Source organism: Meles meles, chromosome X (genome assembly GCF_922984935.1).
Source record: "Meles meles chromosome X, mMelMel3.1 paternal haplotype, whole genome shotgun sequence".
NCBI lineage: Eukaryota > Metazoa > Chordata > Mammalia > Carnivora > Mustelidae > Meles > Meles meles.
In genome coordinates, this window is record NC_060087.1 from 62,721,476 (window position 1) to 62,749,193 (window position 27,718).

The 27,718-nt window shown below is 37.8% G+C and overlaps 1 protein-coding gene across 2 annotated transcripts; it reads left to right on the forward strand.

Annotated features, from left to right (window-relative positions):
• RLIM (ring finger protein, LIM domain interacting) lies at positions 1 to 26,525 on the forward strand. Of its 2 annotated transcripts, XM_045995235.1 has the most exons (5): positions 1 to 213; positions 2,019 to 2,082; positions 16,814 to 17,006; positions 17,908 to 17,991; positions 19,494 to 26,525. In XM_045995235.1, the coding sequence occupies exons 3-5, from the start codon at positions 16,838 to 16,840 to the stop codon at positions 21,104 to 21,106; spliced, it is 1,866 nt and encodes a 621-aa protein (XP_045851191.1). In that variant the 5' UTR covers positions 1 to 213; positions 2,019 to 2,082; positions 16,814 to 16,837; the 3' UTR covers positions 21,107 to 26,525. The 2 variants fall into 2 exon arrangements, with proteins under 2 accessions (XP_045851191.1, XP_045851190.1); XM_045995234.1 differs by lacking the exon at positions 2,019 to 2,082.
• Positions 26,526 to 27,718: the final 1,193 nt, after the last annotated feature.

The following is a 27,718-nucleotide window of genomic DNA, read 5'->3' on the forward strand; positions in this document are numbered from 1 at the left end:
TTTCCTGTCGCTGCTTGGTAACAATGGGGAAGATAATGGCTGCCTGAGCAACGTCTCCGAGCAGGCGCTGGGCTAGAGGCGGGTCTCAACCAGCGACTCATCGGAGGCGGGCTTGAGAACAGCGGCAGGGGAGGCGCGCAGGAGGCTCCGCGGCGGCGGCGGCGGCGGCGGCGGCGGCCGAACCGACAGAGTCGGACCCGACACCAAAACCGAGTAAGTGAAGCCTTAGGAAATCCTCTTGAAAAATGGATGGAGAGCAAGGGGAAGACAGCGGAGCCGCGGCTGCCGCGTTCTCTCAAAATGGCCTGAGTGTCGTGTCGTGGCAGACGCTCAGTACCGCCTCCGGACCCCAGGCGCTGATTGCTGCGGGGGGCTCCGTGGCGTAGTCGCCGCTGCCATTTTAGTTGGGTGTATAGTCACAGTCTTGAAGAAGGGGAAGGAGGTGGGTAGTACTTCCTCTCCGTGGCGGTGCGAGCTAAAGCCGGGGCGCTTCACAGCCTTAAGAATTTGGGGACGGCGATTTTTGAGTGTTGGCCTCAGGCGTGAGAATCTTTGATCGTCTCAGGTTTTTCTCTTGGGTTCTCCAGAGGCTTCCCTCGCCTCCCCATCCCCCTTTTATATGGCGGGCTTGGATTTGGGAAAAGGGGAAAAAATCAGGCTGCTCTAAGTCAGATGCTGGGAACTCTTGGGCCTTTAGATTTCTCAGGATTTGCAAAACCCCATTTTGAGCCCTTCTGCTGGGCACTATAAATTAGGCGCCCCCTGGGGCCACGATGACATCTTCCCTGAGGATCTGGGGCAACTGTGGTTTACTCCCTTACTCAAGTAACCCTGGCGTATCCTTTGCCAGATATCACTGCAAGGATCCCCTGAAAAGGCAGGGGAAAGCCATTGCGTGTTTGTTGTTTTTCCCTGGGTAAGGGTGGGAATTGGGCCAAATGATTTTCAACTTAATTTCTGTTCAATCCGGCAACAACTCAACCCCTCCCCCCTCAAAAAGAAAAGCCTAAGGGTCTCGGCTTCTGCGGGCGGTACCTGCCACGTACGCCATAGCTTTAGTAACTAGTATTAACCGGTTGGGCTTCTGCTTCCTGAATACTCAGTCCCTTTTTGCCTTATGCTGATTAATTTCAAGATGGAGGAGACAGCCACGTTCCTTCCCTAGACAGTTTCCCCATACTTATTCCACAGGTTAGTCCGGGAATCTGAGGCCTAGCGGTCTTGTTATTTAGGTCATTCTTTTCGTTTGGGGGCAAGAGGAAGCATTTATATCAGGTTGTCATCCACCATTTGCAAGGTTCCACAATAATTGTTTGGTGCAAATAAAGAGCCCGCATTTCCTGAATCAGAATTAACTGCAGTCGCTTTAGATGATTGAAGGGAGGAAGAAATAAATGTACTAGTCGTTTCTACTACTAGAATCACTTATTTGATTCTTCGAAATTAAAGACACAATTACTCATATCGTCCTATTAGGTACATTATGTTCATCCTGGATAACTTGAGACCAGGCAGGCACAATTATAGCCCCCAAAAATCAGCTATCTAGATTATAAAAATAAAGTACCCAGGAAGACCAATCCCAATAATTTTAAACTATGGTTTTAGGAGATTGTTAAACTGAAAAATATTTCATTCTTTAGCCCAAATGTCCTGGTGATCTTCTCATACTTTAGCTCCTGCCATAGGCTACTGTAATGTGCCAGATAAATGCTTGAAAGTAACTATCAGAATCTGAAAATATTACTGGTCTGATAAGGAAAGGCCTGTTTTAAGCAAGCTTATATGAAAAGGTAGATTGGCTTTCAGCCTTTAAAGGAAATCTTATATCTTACACAAGATTCCTGGTTTCCTCTGACTTCCATCTCCCCAAATATCCTAATAGTATTATTAAATTAGGTTGGGTTATGGGGTGTGTAACTTAAAATATATAGGATGTTTTTTTTAGGATGTGTCTATTTCATAGAAAATGTGTATCTTATGAAAGAGGAAGAATAATGGATTCTTTTTTTTTCTAGAGCAGAGAGTGAAGAAAACTAAAATCCAGTTTATTGTATTACAATACTATGTCATAACAGTCAGGTAATTTATTTTTTGTTGCGTCTCCTGATGATTTTTGTGTAGAATGCATGTTTAAAAATATTCTGTTTTGCAGGCCCTGTAATTGGATGGGCTTATTTGATACATGTTTGTTGGTGTTGGGCATTCTTCATAATAAGAGTGGGTATTTTTTATTGGGATTCAAAGGGTAGTGTGTCTGAAGAGCTGGAACTCCGCTAGTGTTTTATCAGTGAATTTTCCCCTTCTAAAATAATGTATGAAGTTTACCAGTACGTGTATAGAACAGAAAGAACAAAATAGAAATTTGCTGCCTTAAGTCATTGTTGGGGTGGGATGGGTCTAAATAAATAGCATTTAAATGTTCGTTGCATAACTAAATGAATATCAGTAGAACATCTTACAGGAATATAATCTTACATTATTTTGTTTGCTGTTCATTTTTTTCCTTCAAGATCCAAAAAGTCATAATTGATATAAAATACTCTGATATTAACTCTTTTCATCGTCATCATTGTTATGGTAACCACATGATTTATTGCCTTAGCCAGGATGCTTTTAAGAGCAAAGGGGACATTATTAATAATTATGCCTGGACAACAGGTGCAAACCTAGACTGCCCCAAGCAAACTGGGATGGAGTTAGTTAGCCTAAATTCAAAGCTAACTTGTATTGAATGCTTATGTGCTGTGTCCTGTGCTTCACTTGCATGACTTTGTAATCCTCACAGCAAAGCCCCATGAGGATATTAACTATTTTACAGAGTTAACTGAGACTCAAAAGAGGTTAAGCAATTTGTCCTCAATTAAATAACTAATAAGTGGTAGAGCCCCCGTTTTAACCCAGATGTCTCTGATGCTGAAGTCACTAAACTTTTATGCCTCTAGACTTAATTGCTCTTTAATTAGATTGGAGACTGAAAGAAGATAAAGGTTGCAGTAAAAAAATCTACAGGTTATGTCGTATCAAAAACTTTTGTTCCCACTGAAAGAGAATCTGGTTTATGATGCAGGAGAGACTTTTTTAGCAATTACCCTCTTCCCTTTTTTATGTCATGGCTTCTGTTTCAGCTATTACTGCTTGTGATATTATTTGACACGCTTAATTTAAAACCACACATGGTTTTAAGAAATAGCTTAATGAAGTGATATCTAGAAATGTTAGGCTGGTTGGATATATTCATTGAGGTTAGTGAACATGTTGTAGGGACTTAGACAATACAGTAGGTCAAATGGGACATCTGTATCCATGGAATTACAATGTGTATATTACTTTCTGCATAGCCCTAGTAGATTGCAAAATAGAGCAAATCACTCACCAGCCTCTTCTGTCTTGATTTACCATAGAGTGGGTAACAAATTAGAAAGTGAAAAGTCCTTTCTCAGATCCAGACCAACAAGGTGCTAGAATTTTGGGCCACTGTCTAGGACATGTTTTGTTTTCTTTGTAAGTCTACTTCCTTATCATCTCTGTATAACAGAGAGTTTTCCAAAACCTTATGGCCCATCAATTAAAAAAAATACCAATTTACATAATCCATTGACATTTTGATAACCAGCTTAAGGAAATATTCTGTGTCTGTTTTTCCTTCGTTGTTTTTTTGCCACCCTTGAATATGGAAATTTCCCAGATAAACAGTTCATTTTTCCAGTCATCAATTGAAATTTTTTAAAATATGAAAATCTTGGCAATTTTGAATAGTTCAGGCATATGCTTGTGAACTTGTGATTTTGTTTCTGAAATGCATAGTTGATCTTTTTGTTGTAGATTTTCTGACCCAGGACTTTAATTTCATCAGTTCTAATAGTACCTACATACTTGTGAGACAAATATTTATAGACAGTTTGTGGTGTGTATGTAGATTTGTAGACCTTGTGCAGTAATTTCATGACTACAGACTGAGGTGCTCTTATAAGGTTTGCATGGTGATGAACAAGATACTTTGCAGGGGAGAGGAGATTTTTGTATTCAATGTTTTAAATTTTCTTTAGAATGAAAAATGGTCTCTTTCCTCCTACTCTCCACTTAACTGTAGGGGAAAAGAAGTTAACTCTTAATTACAATTTTCATTTTTTTTTATTGACCGAAGTTCCTGTTAGTGTCAATTACATCTAAGGTGACCATATTAATTTATCCATGCTGGGATGCTTTTGAGAGTGAAAGAGGGCCGTATTAATAATTACTGTGGGACAACAGGTGTAGATTGCTACTCTTTTGGACAAACTGGGGACATATGGTCATTTTTGTCATCATTTCTGTGTAGGAACACTGGTTCAGGAAGCACAGTTGTCCGCATGTTTGGTTCTATAACACCAAATTGTTTTCCTCAAATAACATGAGTCATTTGTGTAGATAGTATTTTCTTTTTTGGTCAGGGGATTTTAATTTTAAAAATTTGCTTCACTTACTAAAAAGTTATATTTGATGGAAAGCTCATGTTCTTAAATTAAGGTACTACCTTACCAAAATTGCCAGTAATCAGTGACTTTTTACATTAATAACTTTCTTCATAAACACATGAACATTTTGGGTTTTTGAGTCATTTTTTGACTTCTTGGGAATAATGAGAAAGCACAGTTGAGTTTGTGTGGCTAAGACCAAGGTCTAATTTAGTAATGTAGCTCAGTAATAAAAAGAACATGAAACAGGTATTCGAAGATTAAATTTACTGTCTAAAGTACTTGCGTGAATAGAAATGTCATCACAATGATTTCCTTTTTTAACTAACTTGTCCCTGTGAACTGGCACCATTTGGTTTGATCTCTGTCCTCTGATTTGTTGACATTCGTATTAATAATCTTTGGATTTAACTGTTTTTGAGGATTGTAATAGGACTGTTTGTGAGCTGCAAGTCAGTAGACTTCCTGCCAAGAGATTAGATACATGAGGGACATTTCTGAATCCTTTTTTCCTGCTGTCCTCTTCAAGTGGTAATGGTAGAAGAATATAAATGAGGCTAAAGTAACACTGCCATGCAGATAATGTTTTATAATTTTGTATTGCTGTGATAGTATCAACAGTAGTAGAGGTCTTGGTAGCATCCTCTGACAGGCCAATATTGGAAATAATCAACAAATCGTGTGGGTGGTGACAGGTATCATGCAGTAGGTAAAGGCAGTGAAATAAACATCAACCCTGTCATGTTTTTTAGAGAGGGATGCTTTATATTTGTTTTGAAAAATAAAAGATAGTTACAAAAGGGAGATAGAAGTGCATAAGTGAAATGGTGGTGAGAAAAGCGCAGCTTTTTAAGCTTACATCCTAGTTAATTATGTTGTTTCTTTAGTTTTATTTTTGACTTATTACTGTAATGTGACCTGGGTTATATTTTATTCATAGTCACAGATTCATAGAACTGGAAGGTACCTTATGGATGGTTTTATTCCAGTGCTCTTAACATTCATGAAGATCCTGAGGCACACTAGGTTAAGTGAATTGACCAAATTTACATAGCTGGTTAATGTTAACAGCCAAGACTAGAACCCAGTACCTTCTCTATATTATCCTTTTCACAGAACTAAATTCCACCCCTTTTACTTTTATCCTTTTACTGATAGGATAAAAAAAAAGCTGTTTGGTTGTTAATCATTTTTTATTTGTTACAAATGCTAATAAGATTGTAATTAAACGTTTTGCATGTGAAGAATTCTCAACACTTTTTGGTGACTATATACACAATGGTACTTTATTTTTTAATTTTAATTTTTATTTTTTCAAAGATTTTATTTATTTATTTTACAGACAGAGATCAGAAGTAGGCAGAGAGGCAGGCAGAGAGAGAGGAGGAAGCAGGCTCCCTGCGGAGCACAGAGCCCAGGATCGTGACCTGAGCCGAAGGCAGAGGCTTTAACCCTCTGAGCCACCCAGGCGCCCCCACAATGGTACTTTATATCCTGACCTCAAATTCAGTGGTTCTTTGTGATTTGACTTTTTTAAAAACTGCATGAGGTATTTTCATTTTGGCAGTGGTATTCTTGAACTGTCTTTAGTGACAAGGTTTTCATGTCATTAGTTTTCATTTATTCTCTGAGGTTCTTCATGAAGCTCTGTTGCAAGCAGAATGATACTTGTTCTTTTTCAGTATGACACGTTTTTATTTTGATACTATGATTTTTTTTAATTGGCCTGTTCTGCTTTAGAACACTATTGAGTTTTGGAGCTTGTATGAACACAAAAGATAAAATGCTCAAGATGTTTTGGTAGTTAGTTGATATTAGGTTACCTTGATTCCTCCCTCCCACTATACCTTTTTGTTTTTAAGAAGAGATTATTTATTCTAGACTTAATAGATGGGGCTTATTATTAAATAGGTATTCACACAAACATTTCATAAAAAATAAATTTCATAATTTATTTTTATGAAGTCTTTTAAACAGTATATTTTGGTGCCTTCAGTTGTCTTCATTGGGTACTGTGATGCAGTATGCAGTATGTCTGTTGAGTATAATATGTGTGTACTTAGCACCATGTCTCCTGACCCATTAATACTGGACCATGTTTTGTTTTGCTTTGTTTTTTTAAGAATTTATTTATTTATTTGTCAAAGGTAGAGCACAAGTGGGGGAGCAGCAAGCAGAGGGAAAAGCAGAACCCAATGCAGGGCTTGATCCCAGAACTCTTTTCACCCTAATATAACAAAATTTACATTTTTTAAAGTTTGGAGTACATGGTTGAGGAGTTAATGAAATACTTATAACAGTGGTCAGAAACATAGTAAGCTGCATAACTTATACTAAAACATATGGTAATGACTGTAGAAGAAATGGGGATCACTAACAGTACTTTAATCAAGGTGAATAAAATCTGTCTTAAATTCCCTGATTACAGAATAAACCCCAGGCTTGGTTTTCTTGCTGGCTTGTCCTCCTAGAGTTGAATTTACCTGACGCAGTCACACATTCATTGGCCAAACGAGTAGTTTTTGAAATGACTGGCAAAATTTCTAATTTGGCTGCTCGTTTCCAGGAATGGATTTGGATATATTGGCACACAGTACTCTGAAAGAAATAAAATTAGTAAAGTATGCTATTTTTTGTTTTTAAAACAAAAATACTAAAACTTGACTTACTTTAAAATAAGTAAAACTTGACTTACTTTAAAATAAGTCCTCCTTGGTTCATATTGCTTATAAAAGGTGCTTTGTTGTTTTAGAAGTTTTCATACCCAGAGTGAACATGGTATAAAAAGCTCATAGTGAGGTCGAATACTTTAGATATGCCTATTGGGATTGAAGGAATGTGTTTTAAAGTCTATAGTTTTGTAATATTATGGGGAGGCAGTTGTTCATATGTGAAAAGTTGACTAGATTTGGAATTAGGAGACCTGGTTTTAATTACTGGCTCTTTCCGCTTACTAGCCACATGGCCTTTGGTAAATCAGTTTTTCTTCGTATACATCTGTTGGGTGCAAAATTGAGGTGATACTCCTACTTCACAGGATTGTTGTGAGGATTAAATGGAATATAAGTGGAAGTGCTGTATGAATATATGGTGACGTATTGTTTATAACTAGGGAAAGACCTAAGTGATTTAACAATTACATATTCTCTTAAATTGTTTTATTGGTAAGCTTTTCATAGACATATTTAAGTTTAAAAGTGGCTGATGCTAATCATACACGTAATCCAAATTTTCTGACTTACACACATGAATATTATACCTGAGAGTAAGATAACTAAGTAGATTTAAGATTCTCTCTTTTTTATGATGATAGAAGGAGCCCAGGAGTGTGGGAGGATCCTTCTTTCCTTTCATTAGTTAAACTAGAATGTATTGCAATGTCTACCATAGAGTAGACTCTAGAGACACATTTTGGTAACGTAATTCTTTATTAAAGTTTGACACCAGAATGGAGAGAGTTCTGTATTTGATCATTTGAATTATGGTGTCCTGGCATCTTTGGCATGCTTTAGCCATTAAAATGTTCATTTTCACTCACCAGTGTGATAATCCATCTACCAGGGGCTGAACTTGTGATTTAGATTTACTATATTTTTTCATTTTGTGCCACTTAGATAATAAGACCAAGTTCAGGGGTGGGGATAGGGGGTTGTCTGTGTGTAAGATTATTTTACAAGGCATTTGAAAGCATTGCTTAACATCCTGGTTTTCCTTCCCCCGCGCCAAAATGTAATTACTTCTAGTCCAGGGGAACTCTGCACATGTTACAGCCGTAACTCACCCCTTAACTGTCCCCAAAGGGTAGAGGTAGAGCACTTGTCAGTGTTGAAATCTCTTGACTCCCATTCCCAGCCTAGGGGAAATGCAGAGTAAGGCAGAAAGGAGGCACATATAGGGGAGCAAATCAGATTTTTCTCTCCCTGTCCCATAATCAACCACAAAAAAACCAAACTGCTTTTTTAATGGAAACCTATACCTTAGCAAAATATTGTGTGTTCTGTTTAATGAAGACTTGCTGGTCTGTTCACAGTTTTGAAATAAGTATGTTGCAGGAATGTCATGTGGGGAAATTCTTTCCCTTGATTTTCTCTGGTATGTAAGTATGAGAGGGGGAAAGGGTAGCAGGATGTGATTGTGTAAGCAATAGTAATTTGGACAATCATGTGTTACTTTGTGAGTGTGTCTCATTGTTAAAAATACTGAATTGAAAGATAAAATTAAATGAAGATAGAAATTCTTCTTGCATGGTATCAACTAACCTCTAAGCTCACCAGGCAAGAGCTATTTAAGATTCAACGGTTCCTAAAATCACAGTGTCAGTAGGGTTTTGAATAGAGGTATAGTGTTTTTTGTTTTTTTTTTTTTTTCTCATCTCTATTTAACATGTAGGAAATGATAGAAATTCTAAAAGGTCAGGAATGAGTCTTGAAGATTGGTGAGCATAGGAAAGAATCATCTATTCCATGTGTATTTGTAGAGTATTCAACATTATTTTATTTTTGAAAAACTTAAAGAGGATATAGAAATCGTGGGTTTATAGATTGTGAACAGTATATTGGGAACACATTGAAATTCTTTCCATGTGTGTGATTTCTCTACCTTTTAGTTGTTTTCAAAACTGTAAGGTAGAGATGTCACTGATACAACTGTGGAACTGAACTTTTGATTTTCTTTAATTTTAACTAAGTTAAATGAAAACTGAAGCAGTGTATATTTTCTCATTAAATACAACTTTGTTGTCTTGATAGAACTACATTTTACTTTAACCACTGAAAATTTAGTGTCCAACTTGAGATATGCCGTGAATATAAAATACACATTTCAGAGATTCAATATTTTTAAAAAAAGAAAATAAAACCTCTCCAATTTTTTTATATTGATAACATGTCAAAATGATACTTTGGTTATGTTGGGTAAATAAGATTCATATTATTTCAAAAATAAAAAAGACCACGTAAGGCACAAAGTGCCACTCTTAGTGGCACGAACCCTGTGTGAAGAGATGGATGAAAAAGTTGCTATTTGAGCTGGTAATAGCTTCTTAGGAGGTAATATTTCATTGAGACTTAAAGGGTGAGTGAAATGGGGAGAGACTAAGAAGGGGCTGAGGGAACAGGGTTTGTAGAAGTGTGAAGGTAGTAAATTACCAAGTGTGTTGGAGGATGAGGATGGAACAACTTAAGTGGATTGGTCTTGTCAAAGTGTTACAGCAAAATTTTGGTGCTGGAATACGTAGCTTAATAGGATCCTAGGCCCAGAGTAGAAAACCAAGAGACTTTCCCATCCTTAGTAACATTTTAGTCCAAAGGGTCTTTTGGTTCAAACTCCTACCTAATAAGGAATGTCCTCTTAATATCCAGCCTGTGCTTGAATATTTCCAGGGAATGGGTAGTTTGCTTGCTTCAGGAGGCTGGTGGCATCTCCATTTTTGGACCGTTTAATCGTTAGACCATAGGATTAGAGGAATTACCTGCTTCCATAGTTCTTCAACTAGTGGCCCTAGTTTGATTCTGTGGTTCTGCTTGCTTTCATGTTACTACTCTAAGTATTTGACATTCATAATTGTGCCCATTTTTTGGCTTGTCTTCAGGCTAGACATCTCCAGGTAATTCAGCATTTCCGTTATGGTGTTACCTGGCATATCATCTTGGTCACTCTAGATCTGAACAGCAGATTGCAGTGGGTCTGTTACTATTTTTATTTGAACACTGTGGTCTCTGAAAGCAGTATGGGTCTTTGTTAGGTTCCTTAGCCAGGTCAAACAGGCTTTTTTTTTTTTTTTTAAGATTCCATTTATCTAGTTGACAGAGAGAGATTGCAAGTAGGCAGAGAGGCAGGCAGAGAGAGAGAAGGGGCGGGGATGCAGGCTCCCTGCTGAGCAGAGAGCCCGATTTGGGATTCGATCCCAGGACCCTGAGATCATGACCTGAGCCAAAGGCAGAAGCCTAACCCTCTGAGCCACCCAGGTGCCCCTCAAACAGGCTTTTTATTGAGCTTTTTGTTAACTAAAAACCTTCAGGTCTTCTTCATGTGAACTGCCTTTGTCACATGAGTAGGTTTTTCCCTTACTCTGTACTCTTAAGATGGGTTATTTCAGCCTGGTAATTTTTTTTTTAAGATTTTATTTATTAGACAGAGATCACAAGTAGGCAGAGAGGCAGGCAGAGAGAGAGAGGAGGAAGCAGGCTCCCTGCCGAGCAGAGAGCCTGATGCGGGGATCATGACCTGAGCTGAAGGCAGAGGCTTTAACCCACTGAGCCACCCAGGCGCCCCAGCCTGGTAATTCTTCATAAAGAGTTCGGGATAGCGTATTTACCATCTTTTTGTTGATTTCAGCTTATCCTCACAATCCACTGAGAATTCAGAATATTATTTGTCATATGCATACATCTTCATTCTAACTCCCAGCTTTGAATTGCTGAGATTTGGTTAGCATGTCTGACATGGCTCTCTTTTAAATGCTAAAGACAGGACTGTTTGCAGGTTAACATTGCTCTATAACCTTTGAGGGTGGTATTTCACAGCTGTGAATCTGTTAAACTGTATTGTCTTCAGACTCTTCGCTACTCAGCTGTGATTCTAGGATCAGCAGCCCTTGGAGGATTATTTAAAATGCAGGTTCTCAGGCCCCATCTCAAATATACTGAATCAGAATCTGCATTTTAACAAGATTTCCAGTTGATTCGTTTGTATGCTGAAGTTAGAGAAATGCTGACCTAGCCTCCATTTCTCTATGACATTAAGGATATATAATCTCACACTCTACAGAAATCAAGCCAGACTAGTCAGCAGTGTTACCGTCACGCGTCCCTGTCAAAGAGGTTCTCGACCCTAACTGCCCAACAGAATTACCTGTGGAATTTTTTTTTAAAGGTGTCATTTTTTTAAGATTTGATTTTATTTATTTGACAGACAGAGATCACAAGTAGGCAGAGAGGGAGGGAAGCAGGCTCCCTGCTGAGCAGAGAGCTCGATGTGGGGCTTGATCCCAGGACCTTGGGATCATGACCTGAGCTGAAGGCAGAGGCTTTAACCCACTGAGCCACCCAGGTGCCCCACCTGTGGAATTTTTTAAGAATACTGCTGTCTGGCCAACCCCAGAGGTTTTCCAGGTGACTCTAATGTGTAAGCCAAGGTTGAGAACCATCCCTCTGTCAAGCAGATGAGATTAATTTGGCAGTGAACCCCACTTCTGATGAATACATTTTCTTCTATGTGTTTGCAGTATATCTGATAGTCTGTTGCAGAATTTCCTTAGGTTTATTGTCAGATTTTGCTGTGCTACAGTTTATAGACTTCGCTTTATTTGAAGATTTGATCATTTCTAAAATCTAGTATTTTTAGCATCGCTCCTGTGCTCTGATTTCTCAGGGGTTATCAGAAGTTTTGTAGTTTGGGGTCTTGATTCTCTCTTTGAGAAGTTTGTTTTTCCTGTTTGCAGTTGAAAGGTGATTTCTCTTTAAAATGGAAACAAAACTGAAATTGAGTGCCTCTACTTTTCATCTTCTGTTAGTATACCATTTCCACCCCCCCACTCAATACAAGACCCCTTTCTAATTTCAGAATATGTTTTTCCTTTTTTTCTTTCTTTCCTTTTATTATTATATTTTTCAAAGCCATTTTTAAAATCTCCCATATATTTGCAAGTTTCTGTTCCACATGGGCGTTAACCTCCTTGACATTGTTCTTAAGACTTTGTGCCTGGGTGGCTCAGTGGGTTAAGCCGCTGCCTTGGTCTCCGGTCATGATCTCAGGGTCCTGGGATCGAGCCCCACATCGGGCTCTCTGCTCAGCAGGAAGCCTGCTTCCTCCTCTCTCTCTGTCTGCCTCTCTGCCTACCTGTGATCTCTCTGTGTCAAATAAATAAATAAAATCTTTTAAAAAAAACAGTACTTTAGTATGTGTGTTTTCTGTTATCTTTGGTTCATGTCCTTCAAATGTCAGCAGTTAACAGACATTTTTGTCTTCTTTGAAGATTTATGTTTTGAAAGCCTTTCAACCCTATGGAGTTGTACTTTTTTTTTGTTTTTTTTTTTTGTTTTGTTTTTTGTTTTGTTTTTTTTTTTGGAGTTGTACTTTTTTATAAATTATTTTTAGGGCACCTGGGTGGCTCAGTTGGTTAAGTGTCCGGCTCTTGATTTCGGCTCAGGTCATGGACTCAGGATCATGAGATGGAGCCTGCTTAAGATTCTTTCTCTCCCTCTCTCCCTTTCCCCCCAACACATGCTTGCTCTCTCTCAAAAAAATTATGATTTATTTAGAACTATTTACTGATCATTTACAAGCGGACATTGTCCTAACTTTCATGTTGTTAACTTTCACAATATTAAGTGCTTCAGAATATTAGCAAATGTTACTGGTGCTTTTATTTGGTATGCAAAATTATGGCTGTAGTTTCTTTTTCCTTTGAGCTTTTCTGTACTTTAAGTGAGCTGCTTACTGTTCCCAATACCAAATTGTATTCCTTAGCTACATATGGAAAGTTTGGCTTCCTTTGTTTGTTTTCATTTCCTGGCCTATATAACTTCAAGCTATTGATTTCCAATTTTCTAAATTTTCAGGTTATAAAAAACCAGACAGAAGCTTCTTGGTCTTTTGTTTTTTTGCTCTCTGAAAGAGGGTTTGTTTTTATTTTTCCCTTTAGTTGAATTAGGAACATCCAGATACTTTATGTGTTGTGTGTGGGATTAAATCTTAGTATCAATATAGATTACCTCTTTCACAAATCAGATTTTCATATGTTCATGGACTTAACTTTTATTTTTTCCGGTGTGAACTTAAGGTCAGTCTGGGATTGGAAGGAAAAGGACTGGAGGATAAAAGTTTTTGTTTGGAGTCTTCTTTTAGATTGCTTACTACCACTGTTTATCACTGGAGTGGTTAATTGAGAGTAATAGAAAAGCCGGGTAGTGATTCGTTCTTTTACTTTGCTGATTAAAACACAAAATTGAGCATATTACATAGTTACTTAGATAGGGAGAGAAGCCCAAATTTCTACAAAAGTTTTTCTTGATAAAACTCGAAAGGTAATAGCAATAATAATGGATTAGTGTTTTTGTAATACAGGTCTAATAATGCGAAGAATGGCATTCTTTTTTGGAGGGATAACATTTTGCGTAATTAGGGCTAAATATAGTCCTTGTTAAAATTATTGGCAGATGTTCATTAGTGCTACTGACTTGAAGTGAGATTTTCCATATTTCGTTTTTTATAATGTCTTCACACATATATGCACACACCTGCATTTTACAAGAAAACCTTGGAGATATTGCAGGTTCAGTTCCAGACTAACATAATGAAGCAAATATTACAACACAAGTCAAATGAATTTTTTGGTTTCCCAGAGCATGTAAAAGTTACGTTTACACTGTACTTTAGTCTGTTAAGTGTGTAGTAGCATTATGCCTAAAAAACAATGCATAGCTTAATTTAAAAATGCTTTATTGCTAAAAAGTGCTAACCATCCCCTGAGCTTTCAGTGAGTGGTAGTCTTTGCTGGTAGAGATTCTTGCCTCGATATTGGCTGCATCTTCTGTATCAGCACTTGCCCTTTCACCTTGCACTTCTTTGTCACGGAGATGACTTCTTCCTTAAACCTCATGAACCAACCTTCAGACTTTTCTTGTGCAGCCTCCTTGTCTCAGCCTTCATAGAGTTGAGGAGAGTTAGGGCCTTGCTCTGGATTAGGCTTTGGCTTAAGGGAATGTTGGAGCTGGCTTGATCTTTTGTCCGGATGACTAAAACTTTCTCCGTATCAGCAAAAAGGCTGTTGAACTTTCTTACCATTCATGTATTCACTGGAGTGAATTTTAATTTTCATTTCCTTCAAGAACTTTTCCTTTGCATCCACAATTTGTCTGTTTGGCACAAGAGGCCTAGCTTAAGGCTTATCATGGCTTTTAACATGGCTTCCTCACTAAGCTTCATCATTTCTAGGTTTCGATTTAAAGTTAGAGCTGTGTGACTTTTCATTTGTACACTTAAAGGCCATTGTAGGCTTATTAATTGGCCTAATTTCAATATTGTGTCTCAGGGAATAGGGAAGCCCAAGAAAACGGGGAGAGTCAGGGGAACAGGTGGTTGATGGTGCAGTCAAAACACACACATTTATCTGTTAACTTTCCTGTCCTGTATTGGTATGGTGCATTGCACCCCAAACAATTCCAACATCAAAGATTGCTGATCACAGATCACCATAACAAATATAATAATGGTGAAAAGTTGGAAATACTGCAAGAATTAACCAAAATGGGAAGCAGAGATAGGAAGCGAGTTAATGCTGCTAGAGAAATAGCACCAGCAGACTTGCTCCACGCCAGGTTGTTAGAAACCTTTCAATTTATTAAAAAAGCACAGTGTCTGTGAAGTGCAACAAAACACAGTATGCCTGTATTGCTATCTAATCAATCCACAAGCATAAATTAATGAAGCATATTTATCCCTTAGAGAAGGCATTTATAGAATTCATTTGATACTTACCTTTTAGCATATCATTACACAGCAGAGTTGTCTGTCACTTTCAGTTGAAGTTTAGGTGGAAGCTCCTCAGATGGACAGGTAAATGGATTTTGAAATAAGGAAGTGTTCTTTGTACTTGCAATGAGGTCCAAAAAAGTCCTTCTGGAACTGTAATTTGTACTTAGAAAATAAATCTGCTACAAATTTGTATGGGAACAGAGCTCTTGTTTCTTTGCTAGCATAAGAGGTGCATGAAGCATCTTGTTTGACATTATGATTCCAGTGGCAGTTGTTGCTGAAATGATTTTAGTCAGTTTTGCATGTCAGCACTGTTAACAAGTAGTAGGGCAAGTTAGGATATTCAGCTTCTTTTTCTGACGAAAAATTCAGAGAGCTGGTGATGGTAAAGTTCACTATAATGAAGTTCACCCTTAACACTGCTGGTTCAGCAATATAATAGATTCAAATAGTTTCTACAGGCTACCTGCTGATGCATAATATAAGGAATACCCATAGACTTGAAGCACTTTACATTTTCACAGGCTTCAGAAATTTGTCCAACTTGTCTTTTCTGCTCTACACATACATGTACCACCATTTCAGTTGTAATACATCTTAGCAGATTCCACTTCAAACTATACTTAGTGTTTTCTCAACTTTGTTAAAGTATTACCTGTAGTTGCTCCAAGCAGACTATTTGTAGAGGCTACCTCTGTAGTTACTTCAAACTACTTGAGTAATAAACACTTGACTCCTTGAATAAACAACAATAGTATCAATTACATTTGTCAACTCATCAAGGCCAAAGAAAAACCACTCAGAATCATTTGCTGTCTCATTTTTCAATTGATTATGACATCTGAGTATCCTTGAATTTTTGAGCAACTCTACTCACCAAAAAGCTAATAATCTTAAACATCTTTCTCTGGACACATTTCTCTAGCTTCTGAAATCAAGCACAGTTTAATTAACTCACCATCAATATACAGCTTTTTTTGCTTAGCTAACAAGCCACTTGGAGGTTTACTGTGGTTGAAGCCTTGTTTTTTATTCTTGTGAGAAAATACTTGGTGATGAGATATTTAGTTTTAAATTTTCCAGTTTTCCAGACTACAGCTTTAGCTGTGAGTTGGGAACATGGTGATGAATGCTTGGTCTGATAGTATGAACGTGTATTTTCTTTTAGCACAGTTAAGTAGTGCCATTGCATAATGAATTCAATCTGCATCTCACAACAAAATAACCTATACCCTACTATGCCTTTGAGGGTGACAAAGTGCACTTTTACTTCATTTGAAATGAGAACGCATTGGTGATTTCTTAAAATGTGACAGTATGGTGATATGCATGGCACTTGAAATGCTGTCAGGTTGCATCACTGCAGCTTAGAAGGCACAGATCATCACCAGTGCAATGCAGCGGGAGGGCCACGCACGTCTACTTGGCTCTGCCATTGGGGCAGAACAGCAATCACAGAGAATACGTAAGTGAAGCTGTATGACTGTATTGTAATAAAACTTGGTGAACACTGAAATTTGAATTTCATGTACTTTTTAGACATCACAAAACATCATCTCCCTTTTGTAAAAAAACAAGAAACAAAAAAACAAAAAGCAATCTTTAAAAGTGTAAAAAAAAAAATCATTCTTAGATCTCAAGGAAAATATAGGCACCAGGGCTGATTTTGGCCCATGGTCCATAGCTTGCTAATTCCTGACCTCCTTTTTTCCTAACATAACAGGGCTTTTTCAGGAGTTTTTCTTCTATGAAATTTTTATTCATATGAGGTCTTAAAATTCATATCTTGGCCTGCATTCTGGATTTTCACATAATTAAAAGTGTTCTGCAGAACACATGCTAACTTTTGTTTTCAAGATTCATCTCTTTTCTCCTTTTAGATTATTTTCCACTTGTTCATCAAGATGGAAAGCTCAGATTCTAACGATAAAGGAAGTGGTGATCAGTCTGCAGCACAGCGCAGAAGTCAGATGGACCGATTGGATCGGGAAGAAGCTTTCTATCAATTTGTAAATAACCTGAGTGAAGAAGATTATAGACTTATGAGGGATAACAATTTGTTAGGCACCCCAGGTATGCGATGTATAAAGATTTATATAGTAAATTGCTGGTCCTTTTTTTTTTAAACTTGTTTTAAAAATCTGTCTCTTCAGCCATTATGAAGTGTCATTTTAATACAGGGGATGCAGAATGACATTTATTGCTGTACTTATTGCCTCATTTGGTTCACTCCTATTTGGAATTATCCTATATGACATCTTTTAGTTATGATTTACATTATGAATTTATAGTGAGCTGACTGAAAAAGGAACTGAACAATATTTTTGTTTTAACTAGCTTCATTTAATTTACTAGAGATAAATTTAAATGTGGAAGAGCTAATGAGAATGTTGATTCCTAGGACAAGCTTTTTTTTTGGTGGGGGGTCATCTCTGATTCCCAGATTATGTTCCAGTTGTAGTCCTCCAAATCTGTCCTTGGGTAAATTTGTCAATTCAGAACTTTGTGTTTGGTTATTCTCTTGTGCCCAGTTAGGTCTCATTTGATCCTAATTAAAATTCATGATCTCTGGTGCTGCTCGTTTCTATTTAATTCTAACCTTTGTGTTATTGTTTAAATTTTGAAAGGTAAGGTGTTAGCATGATTTTTAAAGAAGAGGGAGTGCATTTTTAGCCACCAGTACCAGACTTGAATCAGAATGCCTGAGTTGGTATTCTGGCCCTGCCATTTATTAATACAGCAGTCTCTCAGTCTCAGTTTCCTTGTTTTAAAATGCAGATGATATCTACCTCCCAGAGTTACAGTTTGAAAGAATGAGAAATCGCATGCAAAAGCATTATGTGAACTGGAAAGAAACTTGCATAAGTTGCCATGTCATGCCCCCAAAGAAGTAAATTTTATCCACATTCCTACTCCTTGGTTTTCATCTTCGTTTTTATTTGTAATTTGGCACACATTTCTAAACTATTTTCAGGTGAAAGTACTGAGGAAGAGTTGCTGAGAAGACTACAACAAATTAAAGAGGGCCCACCACCACAAAACTCAGATGAAAACAGAGGTATATTTTGCCTTGGGGAGTGGGTAGAGGATGGAACAGATAAGGAACTCCAGGAAAGGTCAGCTGAAGATTATCCAGAAACAGCACGGATTAATTTAGTACTAAGGAACTGTTAACAAAAAGGGAACTGGCATTTTCTTGGTATTTGGTGAGAATGTCAACATGTTTTTTTTTCTGCTTCACCTTTGGGTTTGTATTTAATTGAGACATAGTGAGAAATGGCCTATTTATTTTTTTAAGACTTTATTTATTTGACAGAGATCACAAGTAGGCAGAGCAGCAGGCAGAGAGAGAAGGGGGAGCGGGCTCCCCGCTGAGCAGAGAGCCCGATGCGGGGCTCGATCCCAGGACCCCAAGATCATGACCTGAGCTGAAGGCAGAGGCTCAACCCACTGAGCCACCCAGGCGCCCCAAGAAATGGCCTATTTAAGTGTGCTTAAGTGGTTATTTTCCTGATTTTGCACCTCCGCTGAAATTTCCTCCCACCTACCAAATTACTTCTTCCTTACAAACATGTGCATTCTCCACCAGCGGAAAGAAATGCTGTATTCTCTAACCTGGTGGCTCTCAGTGGGTTATATCCCCACCTCACCCCCCCCAGGAGACGCTGGCAATGTCTGGAGACATTTTTGGCTATTACCACAGCTCGGGGTTTGCTACGAGCATCTAGTGGGTGGAGGCCAGGGATCCTGCCAAACATCCTAACATCCTAAAATTCATAGCAGCACAGTCCCCACAACAGAGAATTACCTGGCTCAAAATGGAAATAGTGCCACTGTTGAGAAACCCTGCTTTTAATTTTAAGTAGGATTGTAGGGAATTGGACTGTCTGACATAGAGGCTATAATAACAGTTTGGTTCTGGAGCATGCCATTATATGCACCGTGCTAGGTTCAGACTATTCAATTTTTATCTGATCTCGTTTCATGTTAATTTAAAATCTTGGTAATAACGAAGATTTCCTGAAATATTTTGGAACCAGTAGACCCTGTTTATATTTTTGCAGTGGCTACAGCAGTCTTCTATTTTAAAAGTCCTGTATTATCAAAGGCACTTAAGTCAAGATCCTAGAGGAAATGTTGTAGACTAATGAAAATGTGAAAAAACGTGACTTGAACAAAAATAATAGCCCTGTACCCTAACTAATGTTTACCTTGTTTGGTTAATGTTTTGACAGTGGACTGAAAAATGTCTTCTGACAGTCCACGGTGGTCTCCTAGGCTCTGTATATGATAAAGTTCTGAAAATAGACTTCCTCCAGAATACCTTTTAAAAAAACTTTCTCTGAATTTCTCTAGGATTAGCTTGCTTTTTCAAAATGGAATTGAAACATTCCTGCCTTTACTTGCAAATCTATTTAGTGTAGTTCACAAAAATCTTTAAATGTGAGGTCTGTTCAGAATCTTTGTTGTTTTTTAACACAGTTTCAGAGCACTATTACATGATTGTCCTAATTTTAGTAGTTCCTTTTTCTCCATCTCCCCTCCCTGTTTTAAAAACAGGTGGAGACTCTTCAGATGATGTGTCCAATGGTGACTCTATAATAGACTGGCTTAACTCCGTCAGACAAACTGGAAATACAACAAGAAGTGGTCAAAGAGGAAACCAATCTTGGAGAGCAGTGAGCCGGACTAATCCAAACAGTGGTGATTTCAGATTCAGTTTAGAGATCAATGTTAACCGTAATAATGGGAGCCAAAATCCAGAGAATGAAAATGAGCCATCTGCAAGACGTTCTGGTGGAGAAAATACAGACAACAGCAGCCAAAGGCAAGTGGAAAATCCACGATCTGAATCAACATCTACAAGGCCATCTAGATCAGAACGAAATTCAACTGAGGCATTAACGGGAGAAGTAGCACCTACCAGAGGTCAGAGACGGGCAAGAAGCAGGAGCCCAGACCATCGGAGAACCCGGGCGAGAGCTGAAAGAAGTAGGTCACCTCTGCATCCAATGAGTGAAATTCCACGGAGATCTCATCATAGTATTTCATCTCAGACTTTTGAGCATCCTTTGGTAAATGAGACTGAGGGAAGTTCTAGAACCCGACACCATGTGACATTGAGACAGCAAATAAGTGGACCTGATTTGCTAAATAGAGGTCTTTTTGCAGCTTCTGGAACAAGAAATGCCTCACAAGGAGCAGGTTCTTCAGACACAACCAGCAGTGGTGAATCTGCAGGATCAGGACAGAGACCTCCAACCATAGTCCTTGATCTGCAAGTGAGAAGAGTTCGTCCTGGAGAATACCGGCAGAGAGATAGCATAGCTAGTAGAACTCGGTCAAGGTCTCAGACGCCAAACAATACAGTCACTTACGAAAGTGAACGAGGAGGTTTTAGGCGTACATTTTCACGTTCAGAACGGGCAGGTGTGAGAACCTATGTCAGTACCATCAGAATTCCAATTCGTAGAATCTTAAATACTGGTTTAAGTGAGACTACATCTGTTGCAATTCAGACCATGTTAAGGCAGATAATGACAGGTTTTGGTGAGTTAAGCTATTTTATGTACAGTGATAGTGATTCCGAGCCCAGTGGCTCAGTCTCAAGTCGAAATGTGGAAAGGGCAGAGTCACGGAATGGAAGAGGAGGTTCTGGTGGTAGTAGCAGTTCTGGTTCCAGTTCCAGTTCCAGTTCCAGTTCCAGTTCTAGTTCCAGTTCCAGTCCTAGTTCCAGTTCCAGTGGTGAAAGTTCAGAGACTAGCTCAGAGGTGTTTGAAGGCAGTAATGAAGGAAGCTCATCATCAGGCTCATCAGGTGCCAGACGAGAGGGTCGACACAGGGCCCCAGTAACATTTGATGAAAGTGGCTCTTTGCCCTTCCTTAGTCTGGCTCAGTTTTTCCTCTTAAATGAGGATGATGATGACCAACCTAGAGGACTCACCAAAGAACAGATTGACAACTTGGCAATGAGAAGTTTTGGTGAAAACGATGCATTAAAAACCTGTAGTGTTTGCATTACAGAATACACAGAAGGCAACAAACTTCGTAAACTACCTTGTTCCCATGAGTACCATGTCCACTGCATCGATCGCTGGTTGTCTGAGAATTCTACTTGTCCAATTTGTCGCAGAGCAGTCTTAGCTTCTGGTAACAGAGAAAGTGTTGTGTAATTAAGTTCTGAACTCTCAGCTATGTAGCTGGTATAGTGATGGGCAAACAGGAATCACTTGCTTTCTGCCCACTTTTTGAGTGGTGCTTAAATGTAAAGTAGCAACCTGAATTGAGTCATTGCTTTCTGAGTGAATCATTGTCCTTTTTCCAGTTTCTGTTCCAGAATAAAAGGAAATATTTAAAAAGCAGTGTTTTAGGACATAAAAATCTGATTTCAGTACCAGTACTTGATATTACTGATGATTTGTCATAGATACTTATCAGTTTCTCCTTTGTTATCTTTAAAGATCTGCCTTAGCAATGGCTCTTTATCCGTTTCACGTTGATCTTTAACATTTCCCACACCATAGGAGAGGGGCAAAGGAAACTGCCAGTTTAGACTAAGTTACAGTACATGTTTCATAAGTGATTGCTTAAAGCTATACCATTCCCAGTTATTAGTTGGCACAAATTCAGCTAAATGCTGAATATCATTTGTTCACCTTTCAGATGAGGTGATATTGGACGTCAGTGTAAATAACACTAAGGTTAGGATCTTCTAAGTGTATAACTGTCTCCTAAGCCCATCACTGTGGCACACTGTAGAGTGAGCTTATAGTTTAATTGAGATATTTATCTTGTGGAAATATTAAAAAAAAAGCCTATGCTTGTGTAAGTGAAAAATCACATTCATTTGTTTAAAAATGTAAAGCTATTTTGTAGAGGCTCAGTACTTTTCCAATGCACTGTTGTATTAATGCATTAAAAATTGTAAAGTACCATGCTTAGAAATGAAAAAAACTGCTTTTTGTGAGCCAAGATAGTAAAACACACACACACACACACACACCCCAAAGTACAAAGCTGCTTTTCTAAGTATGTAGATGTCAAGAGCAGAACATATCTAGTATTTAATGTATGTGGACAGCTACTGTGACATGCAAAGGAAAGGACAGTGTGCAGAATTGAGCTGCATTACCAATAGAAACGTGGTATTTTAACTTGGATTTAGGCAGGAAATGAAAGATGGGAGGAGTAAAGAAAACCGCTCTGAAGAATTTAAAATTTTTATGAAGACAGTAATCATGCAGACAGGAACTGGTTTCATATGGTGAGATCCTCGACGCAGTATTCTGCTTGAGCTGATGAAGTAGATTAACAAATTTGGTAGAGTTTTGGTTAAAAACAAGAAAAAAAAAACCACTACCACCTAGCACAAGTTACATTGATGTTTTCACAAGTCTGCTCCTCAGAAAAGGAAAAAGGGAAGGTGGAGGAAAGACTATAAACCACTTTTAGCGTAAGAATTGAAGTTGGTACAGATGTGTGAACTAATAGGAAAGTGTCAAATTTGTGTTCTTTTCGAGATTTGTCATTTAAGGTACCAGTGCACACTTGTTAATACTTCATTACTCTAACACAGACCTAACATCTCACATTTAAAGGCCAATTGAAGAATTAAGGGATGTTCATCCTTTGTTGAAAATGAATCGTGTTGGGTCATTTGAGATTCAGATTGTAATTGTGCTGCCCATATTTGAAGACGAGGCTTCTGACTCACAATCTATGGGACATGAGTTTTGTGTTGTCTCCTTAGTTAATGAGATTAGGTTTGTGAAGAACCCCAGTGTACTCATGCTGAATTTCTCTTTTGACACCAGTTGGGGTTAGGATTAGTCTGAATGTGGAGGACTTGTTTATCTGGGAGAAGATAGTGGGCCCAAAGAGGAATTGCACACATCCTTGGTCTTTAAAGTGAAAACTACCCATGCATAGTCAGATACTGTACAAAATAAACAGGTCTGCTTCAGGAATTATCTGGCTACCTTAACTGTTATCACTTAGCTGTAAAGGTTATTTCAAAGCTCACTCTTTCATGTTTTCCTCTGGCTTTCACTCCTACCTAAGTATCAAGGAGATTAACTTGTAAATATGGTAGTTGTTTACTAAGGATATGTACTGCTCTTGCAAGGAAATAATGTCCAAACAAAGCTTCACTTATTTTTTTTAATATAAGCAGATTTCACTGTTTATGGCGCTTATGTAATACATTTTATCTTTTTAAAAAAAATTGTCCATGTAAAAGTCAGGATTCCTTTATATTTGTGAGCCTCCTTGTCTCCTTTCCTAAGGGTGTAATCTACGATTTTTCAGATCTGCAGGGTAGTCCTGATTGGCTAAAAACCCATTTTCCTCTTGGTATAAAACATCCCATTATAAGGGTGTTCATTTTAAATAGTTGAAAAACAACTGCAGCACATTCTAAGCATAAAAGAAAGTTATTGACAACAGGTACCTCCCTAACCTCCCAAGATGTATTACTCATTTGTGAAGTATTAAAGTAAGAGGTAACTCATGCAGAATGCTGGTTATGAATGTAGATATTGAAGCTATTCATAAACACTGGAAATAGGATTTTAAGTTTTTAGCCTTCAGTAGAATGCACATACTGGACATGTGCATGTGGACACCTTTTTCAGTAGCACTCACTGATTCCCGTTGGATTGTGTAGAATGGATACAAATATTTTAGTGGAATTTGCTACTTAATTTTTATTTTGTACAAGGTCCATGACTGTACTTATTAGTGTTGTGGACATTGAAGACAAGGTTATTCATAGGTGTCAGGTGTACAGTGGAGAGCAAGAGTCTTTTTTTCCCACCAGCATCCAAAACACCTATTCTCTTGAGGCAGCATTTTCTTGCAAAAGACTTCACATTTCATTTTGTATCTTTGCACTTTTTCTTTATTACAGAAAGGTTCTGTCTTGAAGACCTAGTTTGAACTTCATGCAGTTAATAGGAACAAGAAAAAACAATGTTGGGAAATTACATTGTTCAAAGCATAGGGAAAAATACTAAAAACTGAGTTTCCTTGAGTATTTCAGATATTTTTAAAAATTCACTTACTGGTATGAACCATTTGAGGTGTTATGTCCGTTTAACTCCAAGCAGCTGACAAGGTTGAGATTTATTAATACTTAAAACAGAATTGAGCAAGTTAGGTTTAAAGTGTGCAGACTTTATAGCAACACTAGAAGATGAGCCATGTTGTTCATTTGGAATATTTGCCCTAAAAAGAACACATTAGTTATACCTCAGTGGTGTTAATGGTTAATGAGGTGGGGATTGAGAGAACTGTTCACATTAGTGTTGGAAGTGTAGGAAATTATCAGTTGTACAGTTAACAAAGTTTAGTACCGGGATTTTATATGTGTGTTTGTGTGTGTATGTCTACCTGTGCGCACAGGCACGCGTGCACACACACACGTATGATCTCTAAAAACATGATTGTTGAGTTTATCCAGACTTTAAGATTAGGAAACTGCTTAGCTGTAAGTGTTACCTCAAGTAATTTTTACCCCCCTTGGGAAAACTTGTCCTTTCTGTGCCAAGTGTTCTCCTCATGTCAGTGTCTCGGATTGTATTTATGAAGGGTTTTCACTTAATTTTTTTTTTTTTTATTTAACCACCTGCTTCCCAAATGTCCATGACTTGAAATGGGTCAAGCATCAGTTATGACATTCAGTCAGTTCCCAAAATACCCATGTGATAGGGAGGTAAATGTTGGAAAATGCCTCTTAAAAGGCCATTTTTACCACTTGCTAGAATACAGTGGCACCTTGTGGTGGTGGTTGATACTTTTCTTTTAAAAATAGAGGATATTCCCCTCCACCCCTTTTTATTCTCCTTTGTTCTTTTGTGAACACAAAATACTAGTGATTTGCCTTGAGTTTTTAAAATTTTACCTTACTGGCTTCCCTATCAGATGTATTACCAATCTTAAGTACATAGAAGCCACGTTTGCAGGGCACTTTTATTTTCTTTTAAGACTGCTGATCACTACTTTCTAAAGTATTCTTGTACCTTAGTGATGCAAGAGATTGATAAGGCACATAGGAAGGTATCAGGCATTTTTTTTTTACCCTCAAGAACAGTAATTCTAAAGTATGTTTAATACTCAATAACGGTGTTGTAATTCATGGAGTTAAATAGTAAATTACATGCTTTTGGAAAACATTCGAAAATGTAAATCAACAAAATAATACGCTTCATTTGGAAAGTTAAAAGTGCAGGGTCTGAGGAACAAGTATTTCATTTATTTTGAAATTGGATTTTTAGTAAGCAACTAAGAAACAGCTATGAGTTGAGTACTTGCCCTTTAAAAGTTTTAACATTTTGAAATTGAGTTACTGGAACATTTCTAAAATATTGTAATATTCCCAACAGCTGAGTGATCTCATTTGATTTAATAACTCCACTTTGTATTTAAAATACAGCACAGAATAGAGCTGTTATTGAAGTGTTCAAACTTTCAAGGGATAACAGTTTGTATCAGTTTTATGATTATTTTCATATCTCTATAGGTGTTTTCATTCCGAATTTGAAGGAAACAAACACTCTCAAATACAATTACAGTGAGATAACTAGGTTTTGATTAGGATTTGTTTACTAAAGACCCACAGGCTACTTTATAGTCACCTGGGTTGAATGATAACCTTAAATACATGCAATGAAAATGAACCCCACCATACCACTGTGCCTCGTTATTTCAGGGTTCTTCTCAGTTCCTCATCTTGCAGATTTATTCCAATACCAAGGTATGGTTGAACCAGCTGCCCAGCCTTAATTCTGTTTAGTGCCCCTCTGCTAACATTCTTTTATCTGATTGATTTGTATGTGTATTTACTGTCTGATGTTTGGATTTTTACCTCTTGTTAGCTCCATTTGTCCCTGGTGCTGCTTTTAAAGATATAGGGCCATGTGATCAGGTATCAAATTGAGTAGGTACGCAGTTGGCCTGATTATGTATCTGTGCCTGTTTTATCTTCTCCCAGGAAGAGCTGCTTTGGTATAGATGTTTACTTGGATTCATATATAAAGAACTGGGCAGCAGTCTTAGAAAGTTTTCTGAAGCCAAAAGAACCTGAAGGGATTTGGAGGGGGGATAGTAACAAAAGCTGCCTTTATGTCTTTGAACATGAAGCACATAAATGTATGTTCTGTAAAGACTGAAGTGATTGTTATACCAGGGCTTCCTGACCTCTGGGAGAGACTTTCAAAAAAGCAGAAAGGAGCACAAAGTGAAGTGAATTTGGTCGGCTTGCTTTACCTGGTTTCTCATTTTCTTTCAATTTAAATCTGAACATAACACCCTTCTCCAATATCTACACAGAAGACTCCTGGTTGGGAAGCCCTGTATTAAATTTTGAGAATGTACCCAGTTTCCTTTTTTTTTTTTTTGTACAGTGCTTTATACCTGCTAAAAATTAAATTGTTTAATGCAAAACAAGACCTTGAAAGGTCAGTCATATTAAAGCTGGTTTGATTATTAATAGTTATCTTTTAGGAAGAAGCTTTTTCCCTATGTAAGATGTCATACTGCAGATTTAAAATATAGACTATCAATAAAATGCATGAAGTGATCATTTGTTCTTGATCATCTCTCGGGTTTTTCTTTAAAAGGGAATCTGATCTGATAAAGGTTCTCTTTCCTCCAACCAGTGTCAAATAGACTTGAGTTTTAGAATCAAGTAGAATTCTCATGCAACCTTCATTTTTGTTTCCTCACTGTGAGTTTGAGCAGATACTGGTTTATGGGATATAACCCTCATTTTATGTTGTGTAGTATAATGGCTTAATCTTCGAGTGGTAAACTAAAGATTAAGGTATATTCCAATACAAGAATCTTAGACTTATGTAAATGACATTTTAAGTAGGTGCATCTTTGCTGTTACTTGTATTTTCACTATTGCCCTGCCTACCCTCTTGCTTGACCTCTATAAATACAAAAACTTGTCTGGTTGTGCACGTGTGCTCATGTAGCTTTTGTTTTCCATACCTATCTCCACCCTCTTACACGTGTTGCTTAAGCCACTAAGATGTCCTTATTTCATAAGTAGGTTATCAAATTCTGATAACCTGGGTGAGACTTCCCCCTGGTACTGGTATTCATTAAGGCAATGATGAATTTCATTAGTTTCATTTCTTCTGGTGCCCACCGAGCCCTGTCATTGGCATAGGAACTCAGTTCCTTGGGATAACTTTGATATGGTCAGCTCTGCCTTATGACCATCCCAGGGATTTTAAGTGTTGTTCATGATGCTATTCTTTGAAGTTCAAGACCACCACTGAAAAGTCAACATTCTCAACAGCAAGGTAAGGCAACACACAAGCACCTTGAGAGAAATTCAGTGGGATGGACCATTGCCTGGAACAGAGGATCTGGTTAATCAGTGGAGCGGAGTATTAACTAAATTTTCAATGACCATTTTAAAAAGATAGGAAATCTGGGGTCCGGTTTCTTTGAGGTCTTTGAATTCAGGCAAGATTTTATACGTAAGACATTCTGAATGGATTATTAGTATACATATATTAAAAATAGCTAAATTTCTCTGTTTCCTGTTAGAAGTTGTATCAGGCACTCTAAATGATTTAGTCCTCATAGTGACTGAGATGTGTTATTACCACCCTGTTTTATAGGTGATGCAGATGAGATACAGGCATTTGGTAATTTTTCCCAAGGTCACATAGTAAGTAGCCAAGTATTTCCAGTCATCTCTGATTCCAGAGCTTAATTTTATTGTACTTTTCGCCCTGCTCCTATATGGCTCCTAATTGATTTTTAAGTAT